At 29.0% G+C, this 27,532-nt stretch overlaps 3 protein-coding genes across 7 annotated transcripts; 1 reads left to right on the forward strand and 2 right to left on the reverse strand.

Moving 5' to 3' along the window:
- Positions 1-19: 19 nt before the first annotated feature.
- On the reverse strand, positions 20-20,632 carry LOC122502907 (glutamate receptor ionotropic, kainate 2-like). Of its 3 annotated transcripts, none has more exons than XM_043613235.1 (16): positions 20,614-20,632; positions 10,815-10,903; positions 10,442-10,594; positions 9,972-10,162; positions 9,239-9,538; positions 8,911-9,015; positions 8,400-8,555; positions 8,100-8,318; positions 7,274-7,495; positions 7,038-7,122; positions 6,758-6,896; positions 6,362-6,499; positions 5,778-5,976; positions 5,298-5,529; positions 498-772; positions 20-330 (listed from the first exon to the last, which is right to left on the reverse strand). In XM_043613235.1, the coding sequence occupies exons 2-16, from the start codon at positions 10,888-10,890 to the stop codon at positions 82-84; spliced, it is 2,739 nt and encodes a 912-aa protein (XP_043469170.1). In that variant the 5' UTR covers positions 10,891-10,903; positions 20,614-20,632; the 3' UTR covers positions 20-81. The 3 variants fall into 3 exon arrangements, with proteins under 3 accessions (XP_043469170.1, XP_043469169.1, XP_043469171.1); XM_043613234.1 differs by lacking the exon at positions 20,614-20,632 and adding an exon at positions 11,502-11,815; XM_043613236.1 differs by lacking the exons at positions 10,442-10,594; positions 10,815-10,903; positions 20,614-20,632 and having other exon boundaries at positions 9,239-9,638; positions 9,972-10,082.
- LOC122502908 lies at positions 12,629-18,211 on the forward strand. Its single transcript, XM_043613237.1, has 4 exons — positions 12,629-12,936; positions 15,808-15,990; positions 16,246-17,736; positions 18,061-18,211. The coding sequence occupies exons 2-4, from the start codon at positions 15,830-15,832 to the stop codon at positions 18,098-18,100; spliced, it is 1,692 nt and encodes a 563-aa protein (XP_043469172.1). The 5' UTR covers positions 12,629-12,936; positions 15,808-15,829; the 3' UTR covers positions 18,101-18,211.
- A 192-nt stretch (positions 20,633-20,824) lies between the features above and the next one.
- Positions 20,825-27,532, reverse strand: LOC122502909 (transcription initiation protein SPT3 homolog). 3 transcript variants are annotated; one of them, XM_043613240.1, is made up of 6 exons: positions 27,377-27,532; positions 24,207-24,367; positions 23,080-23,298; positions 22,586-22,900; positions 22,282-22,469; positions 20,825-21,132 (listed from the first exon to the last, which is right to left on the reverse strand). In XM_043613240.1, exons 2-6 carry the CDS (start codon positions 24,280-24,282, stop codon positions 20,995-20,997), a joined length of 936 nt encoding a protein of 311 aa, XP_043469175.1. In that variant the 5' UTR covers positions 24,283-24,367; positions 27,377-27,532; the 3' UTR covers positions 20,825-20,994. The 3 variants fall into 3 exon arrangements, with proteins under 3 accessions (XP_043469175.1, XP_043469173.1, XP_043469174.1); XM_043613238.1 differs by having other exon boundaries at positions 27,126-27,532; XM_043613239.1 differs by having other exon boundaries at positions 27,065-27,532.

A 27,532-nucleotide genomic window follows, 5' to 3' on the forward strand; every position in this document is an offset into this window, starting at 1 on the left:
TTAAATAAAGTCCTTTAAGTTATTAAATAAATAAAATCTAGTTTTATTATTAAAAAACTATATTTATTAAACGTAAATAAATTATTTAATACTACGGTTACAATTCTTTTTGTCATAGCTCATATTTTCTTTATCAAGCTTATCTATTACATCTATTCTTAAAAAAGATCCCATTAAAGAACGAGCGGTCGATGTTGCTCTTTTGAACCCATTATCATTGTCTTCACTTGAAGTTGAGCAGCTTTTCTGTGTAATTTTTACCGGTTTTGATTCTGTCCATATATTAATAGCAAATTTCAGTTCCACAATTAAAGCCTTCCAAGGAGTAACCTGGTGAAAAGTTATTTTATAATTAAAATTCGTATAATTGAGGCTCCAGCCCTTAGCCGCTTATAAGATCCGGAGGCTCAATTTATCTAAAGTGAAGCAAAATACTGAAAATATTTTAGTATTACATATAGTACACACAGTAGTACAAACAAAACCTTAATTCTGACCTTTTCTTCAACAGCAACCTTTCTTACGTTCCATATGAATTCACAAAGAGCTATAAGAAACGATACTCCACAACCACACATTAAAACAAGAAAGACCCCTCCAACATTGGACATCTTCAGAGCGTCTGCATCTGCGCCTCCACTACTACCACGATTAACAGTACAACTGGGTTCTGCCTCTACTTTCTTCCACCAATGCTCCTTCAATTGTCCAAGCTCACCGCTTTCTTGCAATTTCAACACAGCGCCACTAACTGCTGTCCTGTACGGTGAATCTAGGAACATGTTTCGTTTTCTTAATTAAACATTAAACAATTTCAAGAGCAATATCATGTCGAGCAAGGCGTGATTTTACACAGCAAATGAATTTCATTTCATCAACTTTAGAAAATTTTTCATTTCAACCAAATCAGAAACTAAACATTCCGTAGAAATTACCGTAAAAGGCCTTATACACACGGAAGGAATTTCTTTAGAAATTAAAATTATTTCACCTCTTCTCGGCAAACTGTTCTTGAAATTTCGGGAACTATTCAAGAAAAACGAAAAGTTAGGCGGATGTAAGAAAAAATCGATTCGGTTCTCCCTCCCACTTTCCATCTTTTATCCTTGAAGGTCATACATACAATTTTTATTAAGATTTTGAAATAGAAAAACCATTTTAGAAAAAAGACCTACGGCGGCTGGAACAAAACTCGCGTACGAGGATAGAAGTCAGGCGTGTTTCCTCTGAGCTGAATAAGCGCGTTAAATACCTCAGCATAAAATAAATATAAAAGGCACACCATTCTTATTGGATGTGTGTAAGAAAAACATAAAAATTCTTTACTTTTCGACATTTCTGCTATCTTTATCAGAACTGAAAAATGTTTATTTTAATGATTATGCAGGCGCATTCAATAAATAAAAATTTTATACACAATCATTCTGTTTTGTAAATACTTTTATACTAAAAGCTGCTTCAGCTAGGGTGACCAGATTTTGAAAATGGTTTCTGAGGACAGCCACCAGAATATAGGTTGATAAGCAAAAAAAAAAGATCCCCACTTACTATAAAACGTTAATTATTGATGTTATTAATAAGTTCAATACATATAAATTACACATGAGACAAAGAACTATTTCAAAAAAGGAAGACAAAGGAGGACATTTCGTCATTTTGGAGGACAAAGGAGGACTTTTTATTTTCGGAGGACAGCTACTAAAAAAGGAGGACGTCTGGTCTCTGGTCACCCTACTTTAGCCATATATATGGTTGCCTCATCAATATTGAGACCAACAATGTTTTTATACTTGTGACAACAACATCTTTCCTTTCCGTGTGAAATTGTTTTAGGTTGGTTTAAGTTATCAATAGTTTTCTTAAGCATTTACGGCTGCGCAGTTGATTTTTACAATTTTATAAATTCTATAAAAATAAATCTTTTATACAGGAACTGATATAAGGACATGTACGTAAAGTAGTAAATATAATCTTGATTGTAATTTGTGGGTCTAACGCTATTTATCATTAAAAATACCCTCAATAAACTTAAGTATGAACCTGTTTACACCGTATAGAGGGTAAAGTTCAGAAGGGTAAATTAAGTTGGAGATGGAGAAGTTAGACTATTATTAAGTTTTATTGGTAAAGTACTATTGAACGTACAATTTCTCTTGCATTTACTTTAGAATTAGACTCCATGTTAACACATGAAAAATTCATTGTAAGACTAGCAGCATACTCGCGAAAAAGAGGCGTTACTTGCAATGCTGTTGTCAGTGTACAATCGGTTTCAGCAATTTTATTATGATAAACCAAATGTAGTATGTTAATGAAATACAATAATTGATTGAATTTGAATTTAAGTGGACAAAGCAGTGGTAGCATGTAATTACTTTGTTGTCGTCGCGACAAAACAATTGGTAAAGTATGTGAATGGAAAGTGTACAGTAGGTGGAATTCCTTATGTGTAAATATATATTCCTGATTAATCAGGTGGCGCGAAAAAGCAACGAAGTAAGTACTACCACTATTAAAGTCTTGCTGAGATACACATACTTGGTGAACATTACCAGTTTCAATAATTATACACTGTTGTTCCTCTAATTTAATTTTAAATTCTCCTTCATCAAATATTTTCTCATTATTAGGCAAAGAAAGAACAACTTGATTTTTTTGAAAAATAGACTTAAACTGTTCTTGTTCTTGAATTTTAGTTACAAGAAATATAATCATATCGTTTGGTAAATTACCATTCTCCAAAGCACACAATGGCCCACTACACATAATGTTCGAAGCATTGATATTAAATTCAATCAAATTTTGATCGTGTAATAATTGTATAAAAGACTCATTTGTAACGGACATTGTGCTACATTCTAAATTTGTCACTTTCTCTGTATTAATTGATACTGCATAAACTGCTAATCCGTTGCCATCACCATCAAGTGAATACAACTGCTGATCTGTTATGCGAAATATACGAGGTGTTTGTTTAAAAGAAATATGGAAAGTTTTGTAGAAAATTGTTTGAAATCCTGTACACTGAGTATTGCCATTATTCATGCACCGATTATTTTGATCAATGCTGTTGTTTTCTTTGGCATCATACATCTCATTAAGCAGATTGCGTTCTCTAATGAATCTATGATAGTATGATAAGACAACGTCACTTAACAAGAATTGAACTTCATTTCCAATAATTACGAAATTTTTAAATAATGATGGTATCGATGTTATTGGATTACTGTCAAGAAAATTTGCAGCGTCTGCAGAAATGTAGTCGTAAATTATATTATTACAATGTACGTCTGGTTGAATTGTTTGTATTTTACTCAAATTACAATTTAATTCAGTATTCAAGTCACCATAAGGAACACTGGTATTATTATTTAAAGGGTAAGTAGTAGAGACGTGTAAATTTTTAACTCTTTCTTGTAACCTATATTCTGTCATTGTAGACATTCTAGCATTGGTTCCCAAACGTTTATTGTTTAGTTGGTAGTACTGATCGACACAGTCAAGAACCTGTGACAAGGCTACATCTTCACTACTTTCGTTAGTGTTACTTCCAATCTTATTATTTCTCTTTTCATTCAATATTGAATTAAATTCTTCCAATTCCCGTAGTTGTTCTTGCTGTTCTGTAATTAGTGTAAAAACTTGAGTAAAATTCTAAGAGATTAATTATATATTGCTTTTCAGGAAGTTTGCAGTTAATTTTACATTTGAACAAAAATACCACTCTTTAGAAAGATTGCTGCATTTCTTGTAAACTTTTGTACTTAATAATGGAAACTTAATGCAAACTTCATAAAATAGATAAAATTTATGCTGGTAAATATAATGTTTCAAATGCTGAATTCGAATACAATTCTGCTGTCCTGATGTGCTAATACGCGTTGAGCGTTGACTGACGTCTTTGTTACAGATCCCTTACTTATACTATTTAGAATCAAGTATCAGAGAGTTACAAGTACTGCAATCAAAAGTTGGCTTATCTTCGACTGAAATCCTTGACACCAGAGTCTGTATTGCAGAACGACTCATCAGCTTCAGAATTTCTAGTCAAATGAGACCTTATTTCCTGAGAGTGCATAGTTAAATAATATTACCGAAGCTACATTCCTTTTTTCGTATCGAATGCTAATAAGAAATATCATGTATCACACAGAAACTTTCTTCGCGCATCTCTCAGAAACGGCTGAACTGTTTGAAACTCAGTGTTAGTTCTTGACCCATGTTAGGTTTATAAATTTACAGATTTGAAAAATATTAATTAATTCTCTGGTTAAAATTTTGACGCCAGAATAATGGAATTCAGAATTGCATATTAAAAATGGCAGATTTAATTATCTGAGAGTTAAAAATCGTAAAACAATTAATTGTAATAATTTGCACTCAAACATGATACAGTGTCATTTTTAAGGGCTGTGATAAATGTGATTATCATGAGAATGAAAAATTACTTAATAAATCAGAGTTTCTCGCTTCATCAGGACAGCTATATTGTTATCATTCGTCTTTATACTGACCTAAACAGACATAATAATTGTTACTTGATTGTTGCGTTGTAAAATCTTCAACATGATTAGGCCTAGGTTCGTGAGGAAATAAACTTGAAACGAAAAAATCCATTACGTGGTGTTTCTACGTGCTCTATATGAAATTCTACCCGTATAGAAGACAAGATGACACTGAGCCATATGGGTCACAGACTGTGCTAAATAAGCATTTAATGTAATTAATAAATAAATTAAACGACTTATGCTTGCGCAATACTTCTTTTACTCTCTCTTTCATGCTTATTGCTAGAAATTTCTTTCCTAAATAAAAATTTCGATTAAAGTTTCAGATTATTATTTTATCACTAGAACAAACCATTCCATTTCAAATGTTAATCACATTACTATTTTTATAATATTGAATTAAATTAATTATTATTAAATTAATTATTGTCAAGGAGTCTGTAGGGCACCTTTCTTCAGGTTAGACTGTTTGCTTCACGCAGTGCAAACAACTGCATAACGTTTAAAGTTTTTAATTAAATTTTACAGGACAACGCAAGATCTTATATAGAAACTTATTTACGATCATATAAAAGTACACAATTATTATCTCGAATTACACTTGGTAAGAAAATTTACATGTTCTTTCACAAGGTCATTGTTCCAAATCCTCTCTATATATCCTTATTAATCAATTAATATTTCCATTAAGAAGTTGTTGAAATGAATGATCACAATTTTTTAATTATTAATACGACCAAATGACAGAATCAATCTTATACTTTAAAATTACTTTAGTCATTTACTTACTTAACGGCATTGCAATTCCATATCCTTTACTATCAAGTAGTCCGCCTACTTGTGTTAGACCACAATGCTTTTGAATAGTGTACTCAATAGAGGTAGACTCCATAAGAAATGCAAATCCGCGCTTCCCTGTTCGCACTCTTTCTACCCCTTCATCATTACTTTCCGTAAAAACAGATGGTTTTGCATCGCTCATTGCTGTCCACATACGTTGGTATGTGGAATGATTTGAATGCTAGAATCAATGTTTTTTTGGTAAGAAGTATAGATGTGTTTTGAAGCAGAGGAGAAAAAATCAACCGTAATTTATAAAATTGCATTAAAAATTGGATCACATTTTTGGCCATGCTACACTCCAATGCACGTTTTTCGAATAAACGAGAATATATGGAAACATAATTATGAGTTATACAATGACTTTCATCTAAAGAAGGAATATTATAACTTGGATCGGCAGTATTCATCTACTGAGATTATACATACTTGAAAGAAGCTTGATGTAGATCCACCTTGAAGAGCTCCATATTTTATCTTGGTTTGTTTTGCTAGATCCTCAGCACTGTTTATAGAAACATCAATTTTATCAGCAGTCAAAAATGCTGCCAAATTAGCCGTATAAGATGACACCATGATTAATACGAAGAACCACCACATGCCAGCAACCATTCGGATTGACGGTGCCCTAGTGTTAATATTATTTATGATTCGTTCGTTCGTTATTAAATTAATCCATTTTGACGGGTGTAATATTCAGATTTTTTAAATTTTGAAAGAACCTCGCACAAAAAGTACATAATTTGGTTCGAGGTCAAATTTGTTAATATGGTGACTGCACCAGTGGTGGATAAATTAAAGGCGCTAAGTTTCTTATTTTGTATTATATTATTGTTTTTAGTCAAATTTTAAGGATATTCTTTATAGCAGTATGAATAAGAAGGTTCCAATACACTTCCTTAAAGATAGACTTAATTTTGACATCTAAGTCAATAAACTTTTGGTTTATGCATGTTATAGAAAAAATATTTTATACATTATATAGATGAATGTAGACTTTCTATTCTACTTACTGGGGGAGAATGTCCGACCCTTGCTGCATAAGTGAGCCCATAGTGAGCCACATGGAATTCATCAAGTTAAAATTATTTTCTAGTTCATCTGCTTCCATATTACATGGATGTGGATTATTCCATTCACCAGGCGCCATTCTGAAATAACGTTCATTAAATTTAACAGTATTTTTCTGACATCAGTCTGTATTTCCCTGGTTATCACTTAAAACATAAACATAAAAACCTAATGAAGTTGCTGTTTGATAAAGTGCTTTAAGGGGATATCCAAGTCGATGCGATTTCTACATTGAGCTTCAACAGGAAAATTGCATCGACTTTGACATCCCTTAAGTATAAAAAGAAGTACAATCTTCTAATTACAATGTACTTTTTAATCGCAGATATCATCCTTACCTAGCTTGGAAGAATAACATTAAGGAAACACCTAAGTATGCAGTTGCCATATACATCCAGACATCAGTTGATAATGGAGATAGAAACGAAAATAGATTAGGTTCTTTGTCTTCTGGGTGACTAAACAATATGCTTATCCCTGTGCATTTAATAATTTTTAATAATTAGTATCAATATTAAACCTTTAACCTTCTTCATGACGAAACAAATTCAAAATTTCAAAAAGCACAAGACTACCCTTCTTTCACTACGTGTGTATATAAATTAGAGGCATACGTACCAAGTGTCATGAAAGGCATAGTAAAGTCCACAGCTTTTTTTCGGTCGAAAGTTATTGTTAAGTCACATATTGCAAAATCAGCTTTCTAAAAATCAATAATTTCAAATTTCATTATAAATATTACAGCAATTTCGTGTGGATTTCGTTTTAACTTTATGTCGAGTTTTTTTATGAGTTCGTATATCTTTATGTTCCTATAGAAAAAAGGTTATTTTCACCTCAGTAATTATACTTACCCGATCTAAAATTCGCTTGACAAGACCATTCCAAGTCTTTTTAACTGGATCGTATGATCCGTAGTTATTGTCTTTCACTAATTCAAAAGTGTGTTTAAATTTTAACAACTGTCCAATCTTAAACATTAAATCAATACAGTATCCTTCATATCTTTTATTCCCTATAATAACTTGATTTTCTCCAGAGGAAGCATCCTTTACCTCCATCATATAAGGTGCACCCTAAAACAAAATAGAAAGATTTCTACTTTTCTCTGTTTAATATTGTAAAATCCTAATTGATGAAACTAAAACACTTATTTTATTAAAAAACTTAAGTCAAAATTGAAAATAACGGATCCAGTATGATGGCTAAAATTTAAAAAATGTAGTTGAATTTTATTAAAACTTGGTGTCTGAGGATTTATAAGTTTATTGATTACGAATATAATGTTAATAAATGGTCTTAAATGGAAGTTCCTAGTAAACGAGATATGATTGATATGCGAATTAAATTGAATTCACAAAAAGCTTCAGTGATCTCGCTTAGCGAAAATACGAATTGAAGCTGTTGTAATTCTCCTGAATTCGACAGACAGTACTGAACTTCCCGATCTTTCTATTTGTACCAATTTAGTGGAAAAATTTTGGAGCCTTTAATTTTTATCAAATCGTCAGCACTAATTCAATGTATGCCTTGGTCATTTTGTTTGAATTCGAATTCATTTGCATGGGGATTTGAATAAACATTTCATCATCGGGAGGGGGCGTCGATATTATTAAATGAAAATGTTACATCTGATAATAACGCAGAACTGGAAAATAAACTTTTTTCTATCATTCTTACCAACTTTGTACTGACTATAAAAGTTTTTGATGCAAAAATTGTGTCTGTGAAACTTTTGACGGCATCAGCAGCTTTTATTATTTGCAATCCATCATCAACATTCCATTTATGAGTAATTACATATTCATGATGTTGAAATGAAAGTATTGATAAATATAATAATCTTCTACCTTCCTTATCGAAATGTAACTCTCCAGCCAGTCCATCAGCCTTTGACAACTAGAAAGAAAACAAGAAAGCAGTCTATACAAATATTTCTTACATTTTCATTTTTTTGTTATGATAAGAAAGAATATTCACCTCACGCAACAATGTTGCAATATCTACACCAGCATGGTATTTTTCTCTTCTATTACAGAATAGGGGCTTTGGTTGAATATTTACATCTTTTGTACTTAATACATATAAAGCTTCTTTAAAGTGTTGAACTGCGTCGTGTATGATAGTTTCCTCAATCTGTTTTACAAAAGGGTAGAAAGAATTAAAACGACCATAACATTCATTTTGAGATGCAACGGACCTTGCACAAAATACAGTGGAAAAGACTTTCGGTTAAAGCAATTAAAATCTTCAGGAAAGACTCAAAATGTAATATTGGAAAAAATTTTCTTCTGAGAAAAAGTTAAAAATTTTATAGTTAAATGTTTCAGTGGGTATACTATACCCACCCGGAAATCGACTTTTTTAGTCGCAGCAATGAATCTTCTCACATACCAGGAGTCTTTCGGAATGATAACTAAGTTTATTAACGTTTCTGGTCATTCATATTAAGTAAATTTGCTCTAGAATACTAATAATTATTTAAACTTACCGTGCTAATTTCTGCTGGAAGTCTTTCATGTTGAAGCATTTGAAACCCAGTTATGTTTACATAAGTTCCATTCAACACGTCGAAGATTGGTAGCATTTTTACATCCTGTTTAAAAATAAATGTAAATAAAGTGAGAACATTTAATAAGTAAATATAACTTACATAGAATATCAGATTAACCTTCGCACTACCGAATAGATATATATAAGTAAAACAATTAAACAGAGAGGAAAAACAATTAATAAAAGAATTATTAGTAAAAACTATAACGCTGATTAAAATATTAATTATTAAAAAAATTATTATATATTTTATTAAAACATATTACCAAATAGCAAATTAAATATTTGTAATAGTCCTTGAGCATTCCAAACTTCTTTCCTTCAAGTAAAACTTTTTCCAAGTTCGTTGGACTCAAATCTAATAGGAGATTCCAGTCAGTAGAATTAGATATTTCTTTTAATAATGGTAGAAAATCCTGATCTTCGCTTATATGGCGAATTGTAATTGGAGAGTCTAGTGGTCCATGAAGTTGAAGAACATCTTGAATTCGAATTAAAGCGTCATCTGTATCATAGATAACAGTGAACGATTTCCAACTCAACGATTTTAGAACATCAGCAATTGCCTGTAAAATTGGAAAAAGATTTTTTCCAACTCCTGATCTAAAAGGAGTACTTTTCATATTAAAAAAGCGTGGCGAAAGAATTGAATTTTTCTTAACTCCTCTGAAAAGAAGGGTGAAAGTAAATTTTGTCGTGGCAAAAATAAATATCATATGACATCATTCATTTTTTCTCGATCTTTCATCGAGATATATTTTTTCCCGACAGGCACAAAAATGGCGCTTTTAGATAGCTGACGAAGAAAAGCTTCAGAGGGTACGTTTTGAAATTGAGTTCCACGCACACTGTTCCGCCGTTCTGATTATAAAATTCACAATGAATCCAGTTACGGAAACTTACATTTACATTTCCCGTAACCGAACTCGGAGTGAAGCTCTATATAAATATAGAAAAAATTGCTTTCTAAGGTTTAAAATTTGTTAAATTATAGCTCACCTTAGAAATATACCTGTTATCAGGATAAAAATTAAGCACTGTTTTCTGATCTTTTAACTCTTCTCTTGGATGATATGCATATTCTATAACAGGAATTTCTAATTTGGAGCAAATACTTAATACCACTTCTCTTGTCTGAAACTGTGTTGGGGCGAATATTCCAATTATACCTTCTGTCACTAAATTACAAACTGTTAAAAGATTTAACACATTATTACATTATTACGAACAACTTAAAAAATATCAGTCAAAATCATTAAATTAATACCTACATTTATGAAACAATAACTTTCTAAAAAGCACAACATTCGAACTCGATATATTGTAACAATATGTAATATTTTAAAATTTTAAATTAAGTATATGCTATGATGGATATTTTTTCAAGTCTACTACAGACTTTCTCCTCCAACATCCTTAAATTTATAAATTTATGTTTCAGTTGAAAAATGAATTGAATGAACTATTACCTTCAGTTGATGTTTTAAAACTATCGGAAGTTGTATTTATCCACACTATGCTAGCTTCTAATTCAAATGTTGTCAATCGGTCCTTCTTCAAATTTTCAATTGCAGTTACAAATGCGTTATAATAATGCTGTTCTCCAGAGTGAAATATACCACCTAAAAAATGCGCAATGCAATATTATAGTATTGATTTACAATTTTATATAAATTTTACAAAAAAAAAAAAAAATTTCTTTTTTTCTCCAATTTCTTCCCTCTAGTGCATTCTTCGGTCCATTCTCTTATTATTAGAAATCTTTAATAATGTATATATATAATAACTTTGTCTTATTCAAAAATATTTTGAACACGAAATATAATATACTGAAAAACTTACCAACTTTTAAAGTTGTTGAATCTCCTTGAGAAATGTGTAACAGAACTAAGATTGCCAAAAAATATATTCTATTCATTTTTTAACTATTCCTGTAACATAGTATGTTTCTAAGTTAAGATCCCATTTTACATTATCAAATATACTGTAAGCACACCTTGAGTTTAGAAAATATATTACAATAATGTTCTGCAATTTTATGGTACACTGAGAAAAAAAACTATTGGCTTAATAGCGCCAATGCTATTGAATTCAATTTTGTTGAAAGAATAATATTGAATATTAAGAAAATATAAGTTAAAATATAATAATTAATTATTTAGAACTAGAAGCAAAATGCTGTCTAATGAAATATGTAAGATGATTTAGATGTAGGGTTGATACAATTAATATAATAAATAATGTGTGACTATTTCCAACGTTTTTGAACAATTCATAACACTCGTTTTATTAAGATAAATAATGTGAGGTAAAGATGGATTCTGCTAAACGTGGCACAATATATGCAATTTTTTCGTCTGCCTCCTAATTATAAAGAGCACAAAAAATTATAATAATAACCACACAGCACTAGATATTTCCTGAATATTTCATTAACATTGTAAATCTCACTTAAGAAATATTCATTTAATTTTTAATTTTATATATATTCAAACATAATAATTTAAAGAACATACACTCTCTACTTACACTCAAATATAAATTGAAGTCAGTTATTTTAATATTCATAAAATAATAAAGTTAAATTTAAAAAAACCAACACAATAATAAAACTTTTAAAAGATGGTTTCTTCTGTTTACACTTTTCGTTTCTTTCACATAGTTTCAAAGTGAAATTATAGAACGCGTCTGTATGGTGTCCTCAGCTTTACTGATCTAATTTTGGAGTAGAACGGAAATCACAAAGCTAACGCTTTTTAATAATACCACATACAATAATATTATTGGAAACAAAGTGTATAACAGACTTTAATTAAAAAATATTAACTTTAAATAAAGAAGAAGAAAGTAAAATGTTTAAATTGACTAAAAATTATTTTTCCAGCTTCTTATAGTATATTTAATCTTATTGTAATCAGCCTTTCATTCTATCGAAACCAAAAATAATTTTCGTTATTTTTATAAAAAATTTTAATTAAAATATTCAGGGACCGTCACAAAAATTTAGTTTTGTTTTAGTTTCTAAGTTGACACAAAACTAAATTAGCAAATTGAGTTTAGTTTTGTGTCGATCCGAATAACTAAATTAAAAAACTTAACTTAAAAATGAAAAAATGAATTTATTTCAGTATAAAAGCAAAATAAATGTTTGAGAAACTCAATTAAGAAACCAATTTTTAGTTATTTTTTTTACTGAAAATGAGACATTTTTTCGCTGACAATCAGTTATTTTTAACTGATTCAGAAGCAGACAGTCAATCACGGTCCAGTTAGAGGAAACTTTCAGAAAGTTTCTATCATAATTTTAAGGAAAGTTTTCAGAGGGAACAAAAGTTTAAGAATTAAATTTATTTTTAAGTCTTTAACGAACATTCCACTGGACACGCGGACATTAAAAATTTTCCGAAAGCTTCCTCAGAGATTCTATACTTCTGCCATGTTAAAGGAAAACTTTCATCTTTAATGTCATATATTCAAGGGTTAAATATCTTACTTTAAATTGATTATCTTTCCAACTATTTTATTGATATTGATATATTGGACAGTATTAAAGAAATCAAACAAGTGATTTATATAGATTGATTTAGTAATTAAATGTATTGCACATAGATTAAATTGAATGCAATGTATTGTGTTCAGAAAGAAACTAAATTAGATTTTCCCATTTTATCGCAAAGCACATTCGAATAGCTTCTCTTATTTTCCATTCAATTGAATAGTCATTTCACACAAAGGTGATTTTATACTTTCATACACCACTGCGTGTGTCCCATCTGGTCCTTACCGATAACGAGAAATTGATTTTTCATTGAATTACTGCAGCATTATATAAAATCAGTTCTTTTAGTGCGTGCCACAAATTCTTTAGAACCGTTGAGCGAGTAGTTTGTGCTGTAACTGAATATTTTGCAAGTTTTCTGGCAGAATTTGTTATTCAAAAGTAAATTTATCAATTGCAATAAAGGTAAGTTATAAATTTACTTTTATAGAAATCTAATTCAAAAATAGTTGACAGAAAAAGTTTTTTAAAGTGCATCAATTTCGTTGTACCCATAACCGACACACTTCCCTTAACTATTTTAAACATTTCTTTAAAACGACACTATTTAGAAAATTTATGGTCAAACTTTTATTATTTTGTGTGGTAAGCTTAAATAGTAAAGCTGTGGTATGGTTGTTATCAAGTGGTAAGGTTGTGATAGATTCCCTAATATAATTAATAAATACCTAACTATTAATTACATTTAAGCCTAAATCAATTCAGCCGAGAATATAATTTAAATTTTTAGGAAAGTTTTACGCTAAACATTTATTTCATCGTGAGATTTAAAAATCTTTACACAATGTTCACTAAACGTTACATTTAAATATTCCAAACTATTAAAATATCATGTATATGTTTATACATAATTAGCTTATTATTGATTATATATTTTTTCATTCCTAATTAACTAATTGTATATTTAAATTATTTCAAGGGATTATTACTTTGAACCTTTCTTTAAAAGTTTTTTTATTATTTGTAAAATATTAATTTTGTTTCTAGTTAGAATAATAATTTTATTACATTTATGGATTATTACTGATTTATCAAAATTTTATTTATTTCAAATAACCTAAAGAAGATCAATATTATATTGATACCAGTTTTATAATCGAAATAATTAATTTTATCAATAATAATGAAATTTATTATATTCTTTTTTGACACTAACTTTATCCTTATATTATGTCATTAAAAAAGACAAAGAAGGAAAACCATATGGTTTACCATATCCCTCGGAGAACACATGGGGTCTTTCAGACCCTATGTTTTTTTACAAACATCTTTTTATCTATTTTTAAATATTTTTAATAAGGATTTTCAACTATAAAGACTTATTTTACAAAGTTTAAACATATATTTTAAAAAATTCTTCAGTTTAATCAGATGAACAGCTCAAAATTGGTTCGGCTTTGAAAAATAAACAAAGAAAGAGGTGTGTTCTCCAAGAAATATGTAAACTCATATGAATGTTGTATTAACAATCGAAGTCACTAAATCTTACTCAAAATGGGAAACGATAAATTTTTAATGTAGTTTACGATGCCATCACTATAGCGCTTGCAATAATAAATAATATTTTATAAATTTCTCGTGGCACATTTGACTAATCATATCATTCGCTTTCTACATTATTAAAAATAATTGTATTAAATCAACCTGTTTTACGTTGACGCCCTAATTGCATAGAGGTTCTTTCATGTACTCGGCTAACTTCCTATAGGAATTAAGCTTAATGTTGGATTCTTCTATTTCTGAAGGAATGTATGATTATTCAAATCACTGAAAATCCAGTTAAGCTGCGTAATTAAAAACTTATATGTACCTTTTGAAGTACTTATGATTTTATAAATTATTGATTATTAGTAAATGTGATTTTTCTAAACTATTTTGTTAATAAGAAATGTTACTTTGTTTATAATTACAATTTAATTTAATCTGACCTGAAGAAGATACTACGTATCGAAAGGGAAACGTCGTCATCTGAGTATAATTAATACAATTGTTTAAACCGTATAAAGAACTCGTAAAAAATTATTATTCATAATAAATGTTACTATCGTACTTATTTAATAGTTGAAAATATTTTTTTCGAAATTATTTTTAATTAATAAAATTTCTATGGATTCATGAATAAACTTCATAATCGGTACGTTCTGATAGTCGTTGCGTGCAGCAGCGATCTTCGTTTTACTCAACTTTTGAATGCACTATGAGATACGCTAGCGAATATGAAAATTGTCAATTTTCTGAAACTTGACAGGACCGCTTGCTCAACGAGATTAGAAATATTGGGTGACGAAGCTCATAGAAGACTCTGTGGTTTTTTAAATGTTCGCATGTGGGGAAATATAAAAAAATCAAATTTGAGCGACTTAAAAAACCTACTGAGTTACTATTTTCATTTTAATTTTTATAGAACTACCAGCGGATTTGTAATCAGCAACTTCATAAATCCCTAAATAACAAGTGCCACGCGAAACTGAAATTTTTTTAAAAATCTCGTTCGCCATGTTGGATCTGCCATTTTGAATTTGTTAAAAATTAAATCAAATTCGTAATCAACGACTCGAAAAACCCCCTAGTATTAAGTTTGAACGGAATTTTAGCATATGCCAGTTGTCAAGCTTTAACACTTTTAACCCCATTTTAACGCTATATTTTTAACCCTCGGAGCACACTCGAACAGGGTCTTTGTGACCCTGTTCACATTTCAAAACCCTACCATTTAAAAACTTCTCATCAGATTTACTTTAAAAAAAATTTAATATTCTTCAAACATTGTAGAGTCAGTTTCACTTAAAAAATTTAATTATAAATAGGTCTTTTATTGTAAATGAAATGCTCGTAAATTTTAATATTTTTAACTAGTATTTTACTTTTGTGATTTCGAATAGTGCTACAATCAAATAAAAAATAAATTCTATACTGCAATAAACGTGAGTTCGAAAAATTTAGAAAGATAGAATTCGCGGTAAAATCTAGCTAATAAATTAATATTATTTATATGATTTTCAAATTTTTTATCAGAGTTGAAGTTTTTCGAGTGTGTAACGTGGTTAATTTTAAATTAGGAGTAGTTTTTGGGTTGTTAAAGATTGTTTAAGGATGGGAAAGGTACTATAGACTGTTTTTTTCCAAGAGAATTATTAGTTTTGTCAATTATTCAGATTCTGGATAATGAATTATTATACTGTCTCATTGCAAGTCAGCGATTATCTATTGAGAATAAATTTTTCTTGATAATACTTGAATCATTTTACCACAATTATGATTTTCATTTGTTTACAGGAATCCAAAACATAGAAACGACATGAGCAAAATATACCTTCTGAAATTGTCTCTATATGGTTGGCAAAATATTATTAGCTTGTGTTTTTTAATTACCTGCATCTCTTTCTGCCACTCTTATGCTACTACTGAAGAAAGAAGAATAAGTTTTGGTTTCGATCCTAAGCACAGAAATTTATTGCAGTAAGTTTATTATATTATACATGAAAGGAAATCATGTTCAATATATTTCAGTATTTAAATTACTACCTATATTTGTATACACTGGGGCTTCACTTATTTCAGTTTGCATAATTCTTTGTTAAAGGGGGATATAATTTTTAAAGATACAATTATCACAATTCTTGTAGTTAGAATGCTGAATTTTCTTTAATTATGAATAAAATCTACACAAAACTTAGGTTACGTATATTACAATTATTAACTTTCTTGTTTCAGATATAATATTTATTTCAATGTAAAATCGAGAACAAGAGCAACAGCTCGAGACTTTAATTCAATAATTGCTAAATATATTGATGTTTCACGTGAGCATGTGACAAGAAGAGCAGCTTCTCCTCTGATTAAAGATATACAATCACCATCACCTTATCATCGAGAACGTCATGCTACTAATCGACGTCAAGGAGTAAATGATGACATTATTCATAACAAAGAGAGACAGTTTCGCAGAAATGAAGAACTTCATTATTTACAACGATTTAAAGAGTCGAGTGATCAGGAGAGAATAATTCAAACATATCCAATGGATTTAAACATGAGAAGAAGTAACGATGAAAGAGAACGTAGGCATTCTAGGAGATCTTTGGACAGGCAACTTCGATCAACAATGTCACGAACTTCACATTCAGACCAAAGGTTTCGCAGACTTTCTCTTGAGTACAGAAGATTGACCATTAAGCAATCTGACAATAGCGTTTGGCAACAACGATTTAGAGTACAGACTAGAACTTCTCTCAATAATTTAGAAAACTATAAGTACGAACTACTCAGAAGATATCAGTTTAATTCCAGAAACCTTAACAGAGTACAAAGTATTAGTCCATTAATGCAGCAGCCGAGTCTCCAAACATTAAGATATAGAGTTAATCAATACAGATTGCATAGAGATGCAAATGATTTAGAAAACAATTTATTAACAAATAAATATAATTCTGAAATGAGAGAAAATATTGAAATTAGACGGCAACACGAACAACGTAACCATAATACTCTACCTCAATACTCCTCAAGATGCAATTCCCTTTTGAGTAACCGACAAATTCAGGATTCATTCACTTTTGTAGAATTAAATAAAAATGCATTCCGAGCACAAGATCAGTTCCTATTTTCAGAGTTTGCTTCAAATAAACAAATTAATCGATTGTTAACAATTACAAATATGAAAATGAATAACGTCAGGAAACAAGTTACTGAATTAAGGGAGAATAGAAATCGCATGGAAGGAGCATATCTTAAAAATCTAAGAGCACATTCGCAAGAAAGGAAAGATGTTGAACGAGAGAGACAAGATAATGTCTTTTTAGATCGAAGGCAACTTTTTGATCCTATGGCACAAAAGAGGCGAATTTCTTATAATTCATTTGAACAGAGAAACACTGATGCTGCAAGGCGATTAGTTAGGAGTAGAGTTTTAACAAAACACACCGAAAGAACAAGAAATGAACATCAAATTAGGAGGTTTATAAATGATGGATTAGAGGTTCGCTTGGAAATGAAAACCAGGACTTTCAACTTCCAAACGACAAATACTACTCCAACTTCTCAACGTAACAATTTATCTTCTGAATTGCAAATTGATATTTCAAAAGGAAAACTTAATCTGAACGAAACAAACTTATTCACAGAAGTTGTAAGGCACATCATTATAATTGGTCTTTGCGCATTACACGCATCATCCACTTTTGGAAAGAAGAGCACATTTTTCAGGTTTGTAAGCTTTTTAGTCTAATTCAAATTCATAGTTATAAGGATGTGCTATCACACTATACAAGAATTAAATGAAGACTCTATAAATACTATAAAAACGTCTGAGTGATTAAAATCTCCAAAGAAAATTGTGAATAATGATATCTTTTATAAGTACCTTAAGCTAGCATTTTAATCACTCGCAAGTATACAATTATGTGATAGTGGGCACTAGGGCATAGGATATTTTTTTAATATTCTGAGGACATTCTCAGAAATTTAAAAGACATAAAAAGTATTGGATAATAATTCAGGCTCATCAGAATTACTTTCTTTCTGTTACAGGCGCACTAAACATCAACTTCATCTTTTAACTGGTGTTTAAAATATATGAAAGTGTAGGAAAACATCTAAATTCCATGACTTTGAATAAGATGTGTAACAAAAATTATTAACAGAAATGTATTTAATAGAAATAAAAAGATGTTCATTGAAATATCTCGTAATTCAGCATTAATAAAATGATTCCTTTCACTTGTAGGGGAGAGTCTCCAGTTGTGAGACGGGTTTCATTTTTGACCCGTAAATTGTAAACGGGTAAACGAAATTGTAAATAAAATACACCGTTCGGAAGGTAACAGAAATACGCAACTTTTATTAAAAGAAAGTATAGTGTTTCGATGAACTCAAAAAATTTTACGATACATTTTCCGAGCACATCGCTTTTTTCAAAAAAAAAAATATGTCTCATCCAGTTGTGAGACACTCATTAAAAATTGCTAAAATTTAATAAGTTTGACCTAAAACGTTATGTTTAGTATAAATAATTAAATATATTAATAATATATATTATTGTATACTAAATAATAATATTTATTCGCCAAAATATGACTATCAAATAAACACAATTTAATAGCTTCAACAAGAGCATTAAAATTGATTTCTTCTGAATCAATTGACTTTTTTCCACTTGACATGCCCAAAAATACTAGAAAAAAAATCAAAACAACATTTAAATAGTATGCCTGCAAATTCGTATTTTTCATGCTGCCCAGATGGGTGTTGACACCGTCTCACAACTGGTGATATGCTGTGTCTCACACCCAGAAATTGGCGCTATTTTGAAAAAGGAAAATTAAATTATTTTCAACCGTAGATTGGAACAATGCAATATTGCATCACAAAATATAAGGAAAACACTAACAGAAAATGCATTACATTTACCTTTTCCAATTAATTAACTTGGAAAAAAAGTACTTTGCATTTATTGAAAAAACGCTTTTTAGTCGATTATCACACACAGTGTTGGTATTTAACAAAAACAGTTTATATATCCGCTTCGGCGTACACGAAAAAGTTGGCTCATATAAAAAGAAATGTTTTTATATAAACCAATCGGCTTTTTAATATTACATGTTAAAAAAAATTGACTGTCTCACAACTGGAGGTGTCTCACAACTGGAGACTCTCCCCTACTTAAACTCAATCAGAAGAATACATTTTTTTGTTAATAAAAAATAATTTTCTAAGTGAAATTCAAAAGCGCTATTTTAAATTCTTAAATCTCGTCATCTCTATCTCAAATCTTAATATTTTAGTTGCAGCAAATTAGATTTAAAATTTTAATTTTAGTGAAAAATATTTCTGCAAACAAAACATTAATCGAATAATTATTTATATTTTATTTGAAAGAAAATAAATATTCAATAGCCACTAATTGGAGTTCTTATATGCGTCAAACATTCAAAATTTAAACATTGTTAATGGTACTCTTCACAGAACTGGACATTTCAAAATATTCTACAGGCATTAGTAAAATAGGAAATCAAAAGGACGACCTAAGGAAGATCGAAAATGTACCTTGGATTTCATATGCATATTTTAACTCCTGGAATTACTGTTATAAATTTGGTAAATTAATGTTTATTACCGCATGGCAATGCGGACTTAATTTCAATAAAATTAATTAAATTAATCTTTCCATTTGTATGATAAATTGCAAAATTAAAATTAATAATTTCTAAATAAATTTGGTAAATTTAAATTCAGTGACTGTGGGTAAAATGTGTTTTTCTTCTTTCCCCCCATTTCCCGCGGTTTTTAGGAATTTTTCGAATAATTTCTGAATTAGCCAGGCAATTGTTGTACATTTCATTAATTAAATCTTTTAGATAAGTTCGCGTAAAATAGCCCGCTGCTAAATAACTAAAATTCTTTTTCTAAATTCAATAAATAAATTTACAGTGTAGATAGCGCTTTAAATAGGTTAAAATTGGATTAAAATTAATGAAATAAATTTCAAATAAGATTTCAAAATCATAAAAAATGTTATAGTAGATATTCTAGAATAGATTATTTTAAGGAACTCCCGAACCGTTCTTATATAAACTAGAGAATAGTTCCGGAATAATTGCATGATAGAGAATATAAAACGATATTTTTATTAAAAAGATTAATTATTAAAATAACATTAATAGTAGAGGTGTGCAAAATTCGAATCGAGAGAAAATTCGACTCGAACTGCCAATTCGAAATTCGAAGGTTCGAATTTCGAATTGCTCAACTCGACTCGGTTAACTTTCGATTCGAATCGAACTGCCAATTCGAAATTCGACGGTTCGAATTTCGAATTGGCCGATTCGAATCGAGAGAAAATTCGATTCGAACTACCAATTCGAATCGAAAGTTAACCGAGTCGAGTTGAGCAATTCGAAATTCGAACCTTCGAATTGACTAGTTCGAATTGAATTATCTCCGATTCGAATTTTCTGTTGTCGAGTCGATTAATGTTCGGTTCGACTCAATTAAATGCACATCTCTAATTAATAGTAATTTAATTAAATATTTATGCAGTAATATTAATTAGCATTACAAATATTATTATATTTACATATTTACCTTATTTACATAGTCAATATTTCCAAGCATCATTGCCACAGAGTGAAATTAAATACCTTAGGTATATTGAAGCAATATTCCTGAAACATATCGTACTATCTGGGTAAATTTCTAGCAGGAACATCTGTAAGAATTATTATTTTTTACTCTTGAAGCAAAATTTTGTTAACCAGTGTTACGTTCTTTGTTATAAAATAATTAAAGATCTGGATAAGTATAGAGAACTTTATTTCGACAAATAATATACATCATACTGTTATTAAAAATGTATAGAAATAAGACGTTCAGTACGATTCTCGATTTAATAATTTATAAATTAATTCGCGTGAACTTAGAAAATAATTTTTATTTGGCTTTTAATAAAATGCGGGGAGGGGAACCTTAACAAGCAAGAAATTTCAAATGACGTTTTCCGAAACACCAACGATGAAATGGTCCTGTTACATCTAATTGAGATGACCAAAAGCGTCTTACAGCCTCATTAATTTCTGAAGGAGAAATTGGCCTCATAATGGAACTCTGAAAAAGCAAACTCAGTTAGGGTTACTCTTAAAAGCTTAAGCGTTGAATACACTGGAACTCCCAAAAGAGAGTCCGATCCAAGAGAGTCACCAGCTGTGGTCGCGGCGTTTAGAGACGTCAGGGGGATACAGATGGGTGGGGTCAAAATCAACTAACGAAAAGCAGGAGTGTAAATTTTAAGTGTTCCTTCAAGGTCCTGGTTATTTACATACTTAAATCCAATTTTTTTAAGATTTTTTGTTTCAAACTTTTTTTTTACTGTTAAATAAAATTTATCAAATTGCAATGAATTGATACCAAATAATTTTTTTAATAATTTGATCCAAATTTTTGATAATAGTTTGATCAAATTTGGTATTTATTTAATATTTTTGAGAAAACTGTTTATTTAATTAATGCAAATAACGGCAAATAATATATTTTATTTAAACATAAAATTTGTTTCTAAATTAAATATTATAAATTATTAATAGAAGAATAATTAATTTATATAATAATAAAATTCTGTTTTTACTCTCTGATCCTAAATATGTGAAATTTCACGTTTTCTTAAAAAATATTGTTCTTCAAGTTTTAAATTATAAACAAAAATTAAACATTTTTATTCATATTGATAAAATTTGTTTAATTTATAATATAAAATTGTAAAATGTGGACGTACAAATATTGTTTTCATAGACCCTACGGCCCTTAATGTTTACATTTTCGAAAGGTCAAGGTCACTCTCCAAGAGAGTCACATAAGACTCTGCGAGTTACTTTCTTGGGAGTTCCAGTGTATTTTTATACATTTACAACTCAATCCTGCCAAATGATGAATTGCCCTAAAATTTTCCCTTCTTCTACCATTCACGTCGATACATATTTTGTTTGGGACACACTGGGATAATAATATAACAGGAACGAGCGGTAAAACTTTTTGGCTGCAATCATGGAAGTTAATCAACAAAATAATTTTAATATTGCTAGTGCTTTATAAATCATCGAAATTGAAACCTAACCGTTAATGTGCAAAACATCAGTTAGGAGGATTGGTTATCTAACAAAGAAATATAAACTTTGAACAAACATAAAATGGAGAATTTTTGTGAATCAACCCATATAAATAAGCAATTTAATGAAGAAATATAAGATTAATTTTAATTACCTTGCTTTGCGCATTAGTCCTTAATGTTTGAGGATTACAATAACTAATCTTTAATCTATCCAATGCATCTCCATAGATTTTATTTTGATCTTGACGCACCAAAAAAGCTAAGTCAACGATCTGAGCAACAGTTTCATAAGCAAAATAGCTCAAAATTACGAGTCCCTGTTTTGAAATACTTACGTCACCTGAAATGCAAGTAAACATTTTTTTATTAACTCCTAATCATGTGTACACTGAAAAACTATTTGATGGTATTGTCAAAAATGTTGTTCTTCTACAGTAGGATAAAATACAAATTTACCATTGGGAATTATCCAATCACTAAATTTGTGACGATGTCTGTTGACGAAAGAAACATTTCTTGCTTTAGAATAATCAATGTAGCGTGCTTCATCAAGATTTTTTGACATGATTTCTGCACGGACGCATCTATTATACTTGACTTGATCAACTGAAGACTTATTGCATAACTCTCCTGTGGTGTCTAACGTTTCCAAAAAAGTCTCCCAAAGTTTCTTACTCTTTTTAACTTCTTCGATTTGTTTGATGTCAGGTAATTTGTCTGTCGTTTCCAAATTTGTAACCTTATAAATAGATGACTTAAATTCTTTCAAATCTGTAATGAATTGTTACACTGTAAAATAGTAAAGGAATAGTTGATTATATTCAAAATCAACTATTCTCATTACAGATGACAGTCGGGTTAACTTCAGAGAAACATAAGCAGGTTAAAAAAAATACTTAAACTATCTGAATTCTGTCAAAGTACATTAAAGGTACATAACTCATTCTCACCAAGATACTTTATCAGACGCTTTAATTTAGTAGCATCCTTTCTAAGAAGAAATATGAAATCTTCTGCGTTTACGGTATTGCTCCCTCTTCGTTTAGCAACTTCACAGGCATCTTTGACAATTGATCTCATTTGGCGTAACACAATATCTTCTATCAACCTTGCTGACTCTATTAGAGGTTCAGAACAGTCGCCAAAACCATGCATCATTTGTTGGATTTCTGTAAATTTATTATTGTATTCAACTTTGCTCTTTAATTTTGAATTCCTCTCCACTTTGATTTTAGCGATGATGGTGTGAGAAATCGCTCGGAAAAGATCGAAAAAATTTAAATGTGGTGGTTTACATGTAACATGCAAAACAAATTAATCTGTAGGTTCTGTCTGTTTTCTATTATGAAAAGAGAGATGCAACACTATTCAATTTCACTCTCACACAATTTGCACACGGGAAAATTTTGTGCGACCTACTGTTTCAATTGGATATAGATTTGACGATTGTGATACTATCTTAATTCGAGCGAGCTACACTATCCGTTTGGGTACGCTGTCCGCCCAAGATAGTTCAACCAGTTCCAAAATGTTGGAAATGTACATTAGTTACTTATGTTAGTCATTAAATTTATTTCATATTTGTCACAATTCAAAATATAATGTGAAATATTTAATCCATTCGGAAATGTTACTAGTCATATTATATATAGCGGTATACATAAAATCAAACTTCCGTCTGTACATTGTTTAGAATTTGTAAATTCATGTTTGGTTTTTCGTTTCGAGTAGTAAAATTTACAAAAATGCCAATAAAAAAATTATGTATGTATGTCCGCATTTTTTTGTCCTGGAATCACGCAAAAACGGCTTGACAGTCTCTTAGGTATTAGTCTAACTTAAAATCTTAGCTATATCCGATTGAAAAATATTAAGCTAAACGAAAGTTATGACTATTTTTTAAAAAATCAGAAAAATCAGAAAAATGAATATTTTATAATTTTTGACTGATTCATAAAGGTAAAGGCAGGCTACAAAAATCTTATTGACATAATATCTAAAGTTATAAACTTTTGAAACAAAAAATTTAAACGGATTATTAATTCATATTCTGTAATAAAATTAGGATAATACGTACCACATAAGTAATTGACAGATTCATTTTTAAAACCATGAAAATTAGTTGATGGCTTCGGAATAGAAGTATCTGACATAGTGACTGGATTAAAGTTAAGAGAAAAGAAGACTAACTGCGATTGTTGATACACGAAAACCCGACATTTTAGTACTGCTCACACACTAAAACAGATCCAAAAACACATTTTTTATTCGACTGTTTATTGTATGTAGTTTTTACAGGCGTATAGCATAGGAAATATAAAAAAGTGCAAACTTCGAACCCTCATTCAATTGTTTTAATACTTGGTATATTTGTGAATGGCGGTGTGAAGTGCGACGTGAATTCATGTCGATATTTGACAAAATTATTTTCTATTATGGAGTACAAGTCGATTGAATGCTTACTCTGACATTACTCACTTTAAACATTAATATTTCAGTAAATAAGTACTGATTCCATTTTAAGATAGTAAAATTAAATACTTTAATGCACAAGTTTATTCTGCAGCTGTTCATTTATCATTTCAAATAGTTAATTTTACTTTATTTCATTAAATAGTAGCAGTTTTTTAGTCTAATCGAAATTTACCCTAATTTGTTTATATAGTTATAGCAAGGGATATATCAACCTTTAAATAAAATAATAAATTTCAGAGAAATTGGTTAAAGTCAGAAAATAGAATTCAAAATTTAACTAAGTTTTAAGAAAGGGGCTATTCACTCCGAGTATCGTCAGTGTACTATGAGATCGTTCCCATTTTACGCCACGCAAATTTAAAAAATTTGAACCCCTCCCCCCTCTTCGACATATTTTGTTACACAGAAATTAGAATTAGCATCTCAGGCGGAGATTTCCTACTGGCGCACAGTGGTTCAAAATTACAATTTAGTATTCATAATCACCGACAGCCTACAATTTTTTATGAAATTTGACATTTCTTTTTTTAAATCTTCAGCCATAAATTCCTCAGATCCCTATTGAGCCGGAATTTTGAATTTCAGTTAGCAATATTTTTTATTTAAACAAGTAAGTTAAAAAATGAACCTACAGTATCAATATTTGTTAAATATTTTTGAAAAAAATTATTAAATCAACTATTCAAGTATTTTAACAATAACATATATGGTCGAAGACAAAAAATTCATAATGAAAAATATTATTTCAATTGTTATTAACAATAGCTTTAAACAAATACCTATAAATAATCCAAAAAAGAAAAAAGTGCTTATTTTTGCTAGGTACAATACTTTAAATAATAGTTGAAACAAAAGTTAGGATAGAAAAATAAATGTTAAAAATAATTATTATTAATAATACATAATATTTAGAGGCCTTTTACGGTTAAAGATGTAAAAAATTATAAGACATCAATTATTGTTATTAAGAAGAATTAATTTAATTCAAAAGAGAAACCAGCCATTGCATTAAAAAAGTAACAATTGGATTCATAGGCAAATTGAAAAAGATTAAACGTTTTTTTTGTCTTTCATTTTCAATTGCTTAAACAAATAAATAAAAGCTAAAAAAATTTTGAAAACTGTTAACGCTAATCGATTCTATACGAAAAATTAATCAAGTTTTGTATGGGTCATATTTTTCTCCAAATCGTATTTTGCTTGTGAAATTGTTATAAACAAATTATAATGGATACAAAGGGCGTTTCGTCTCAAGCAAAAAAACAGGTATATATTTATTTTTTTAAATTGCCTATGAATCTAATTATTAATTTACTTAAAATCCATTTGTTTATACATGGGATGAAACACCCTTTATCTAACATAATTTGTTTATAATAATTTTATAAACAAATATGACTTGGAGAAAAAAATTACCCATACAAAACTTGATTAATTTTTCATACAGAATCGATTGGCATTAACAGTTTTTAATAATTTATAAATTTTATGAATTTGTTTAAACAATTATTGTTAAACAATTGAAAATTAAAAATAAATACGGGGATATCTTTTTTTCAATTTGCCTATGAATCCAATTGTTAATTTTACTTAAAATCAATTTATTTACACTTGAAATGAAACGCCCTTTGTCCAATATAATTTGTTTATAAGAATTTTATAAACAAAATACAAAACTTGATTAATTTTTCATATATAGAATCGATTAGCGTTAACAGTTTTCAAAAAAATTTTAACTTTTAGTAATTTGTTTAAGCAATTGAAAATTAAAGACAAAAAACAGGTATATCGCATTTTTCAATTTTCCTATGAATCCAATTGTTACTTTTTTAATGCAATTATTATTATTATTGTTAATTAAGTTTTAATGTACTCTTTAAAAATATTAACATAAAAATTGTTCAAAACGTGATAGATTTCCATATTTTTATTGTTATAAATTTATTTAATTACATTTATTATTATTTTATTAATTTTTATTATAAAAATAATAAAAAATCCGGAAAAATCAAAATTTATCAGATTGTAAAAAATATTTGTGATAAGATTTTTAATAAAAGTGAATGAATTATTTAAACATATCTTAAATAATTTATTGTTACTTTTTCGTAAGCTGCAATTATAGGGCTGAAAATTTCTAGTTTTTCTCATAGTGTAATTTTTCATGAGTAAAACATCTACTAATGATAAAAAATAAAAAATAAATTATTTAAACATTTATTGAAATTTTATTTCAAATATAATTTATTTTAGTTAAATAACAATTTTAGTAGGCCATGAATCAAACATTTTTATTGGATTTAGTTTGATTATTATTTCTATTTCATTATCATTAAAAATAGCAATATTAAATAGTAAACAATAATAGATTGCCCAATCGTAAAAGAAGAACTTTTGTGTTGCAATAATTTCCCATAAAAATGAAAACACTCTAATGAGTCTAAAAATACTTGTACCTACTTTTTACACTTTTTTTTTATCTGGTCCATTTGATAACATTTGAAAATATCAAATTACTCACATGCTTCATTTGGAAATAACAAATAAATTTTTTCACTTGTTTTGTTCTGTCAACTATTTAAGATATTTGCATTTAACAATTAATGAACTTATTATTAATTATATCATGAGTTTTAATAATTCCTACACTTTCCTAATATTACCTATATAAGTACTTAAATCAAAGCAACACGTTTGTTTGCAAAATAAAAATTGATATTATGTATATTAAAAGATATTTTTTATCAATAATTTACTCAATACGCTTAATACCATTCTAATTATTAACTTAATAATTAATGAAGATCGAAAACTATTAATTTATAATTTATAATTTATACTGATTAATACAAAAGTATATAAATTTCGTTTTATTTTCCTATACGGTAAACAATTGAAACCCAGCACGTGAATCTGCCTAAAGGTACT

This window comes from Leptopilina heterotoma, unplaced genomic scaffold (genome assembly GCF_015476425.1).
Source record: "Leptopilina heterotoma isolate Lh14 unplaced genomic scaffold, ASM1547642v1 Lhet_24, whole genome shotgun sequence".
In the NCBI taxonomy this organism is placed as follows: domain Eukaryota; kingdom Metazoa; phylum Arthropoda; class Insecta; order Hymenoptera; family Figitidae; genus Leptopilina; species Leptopilina heterotoma.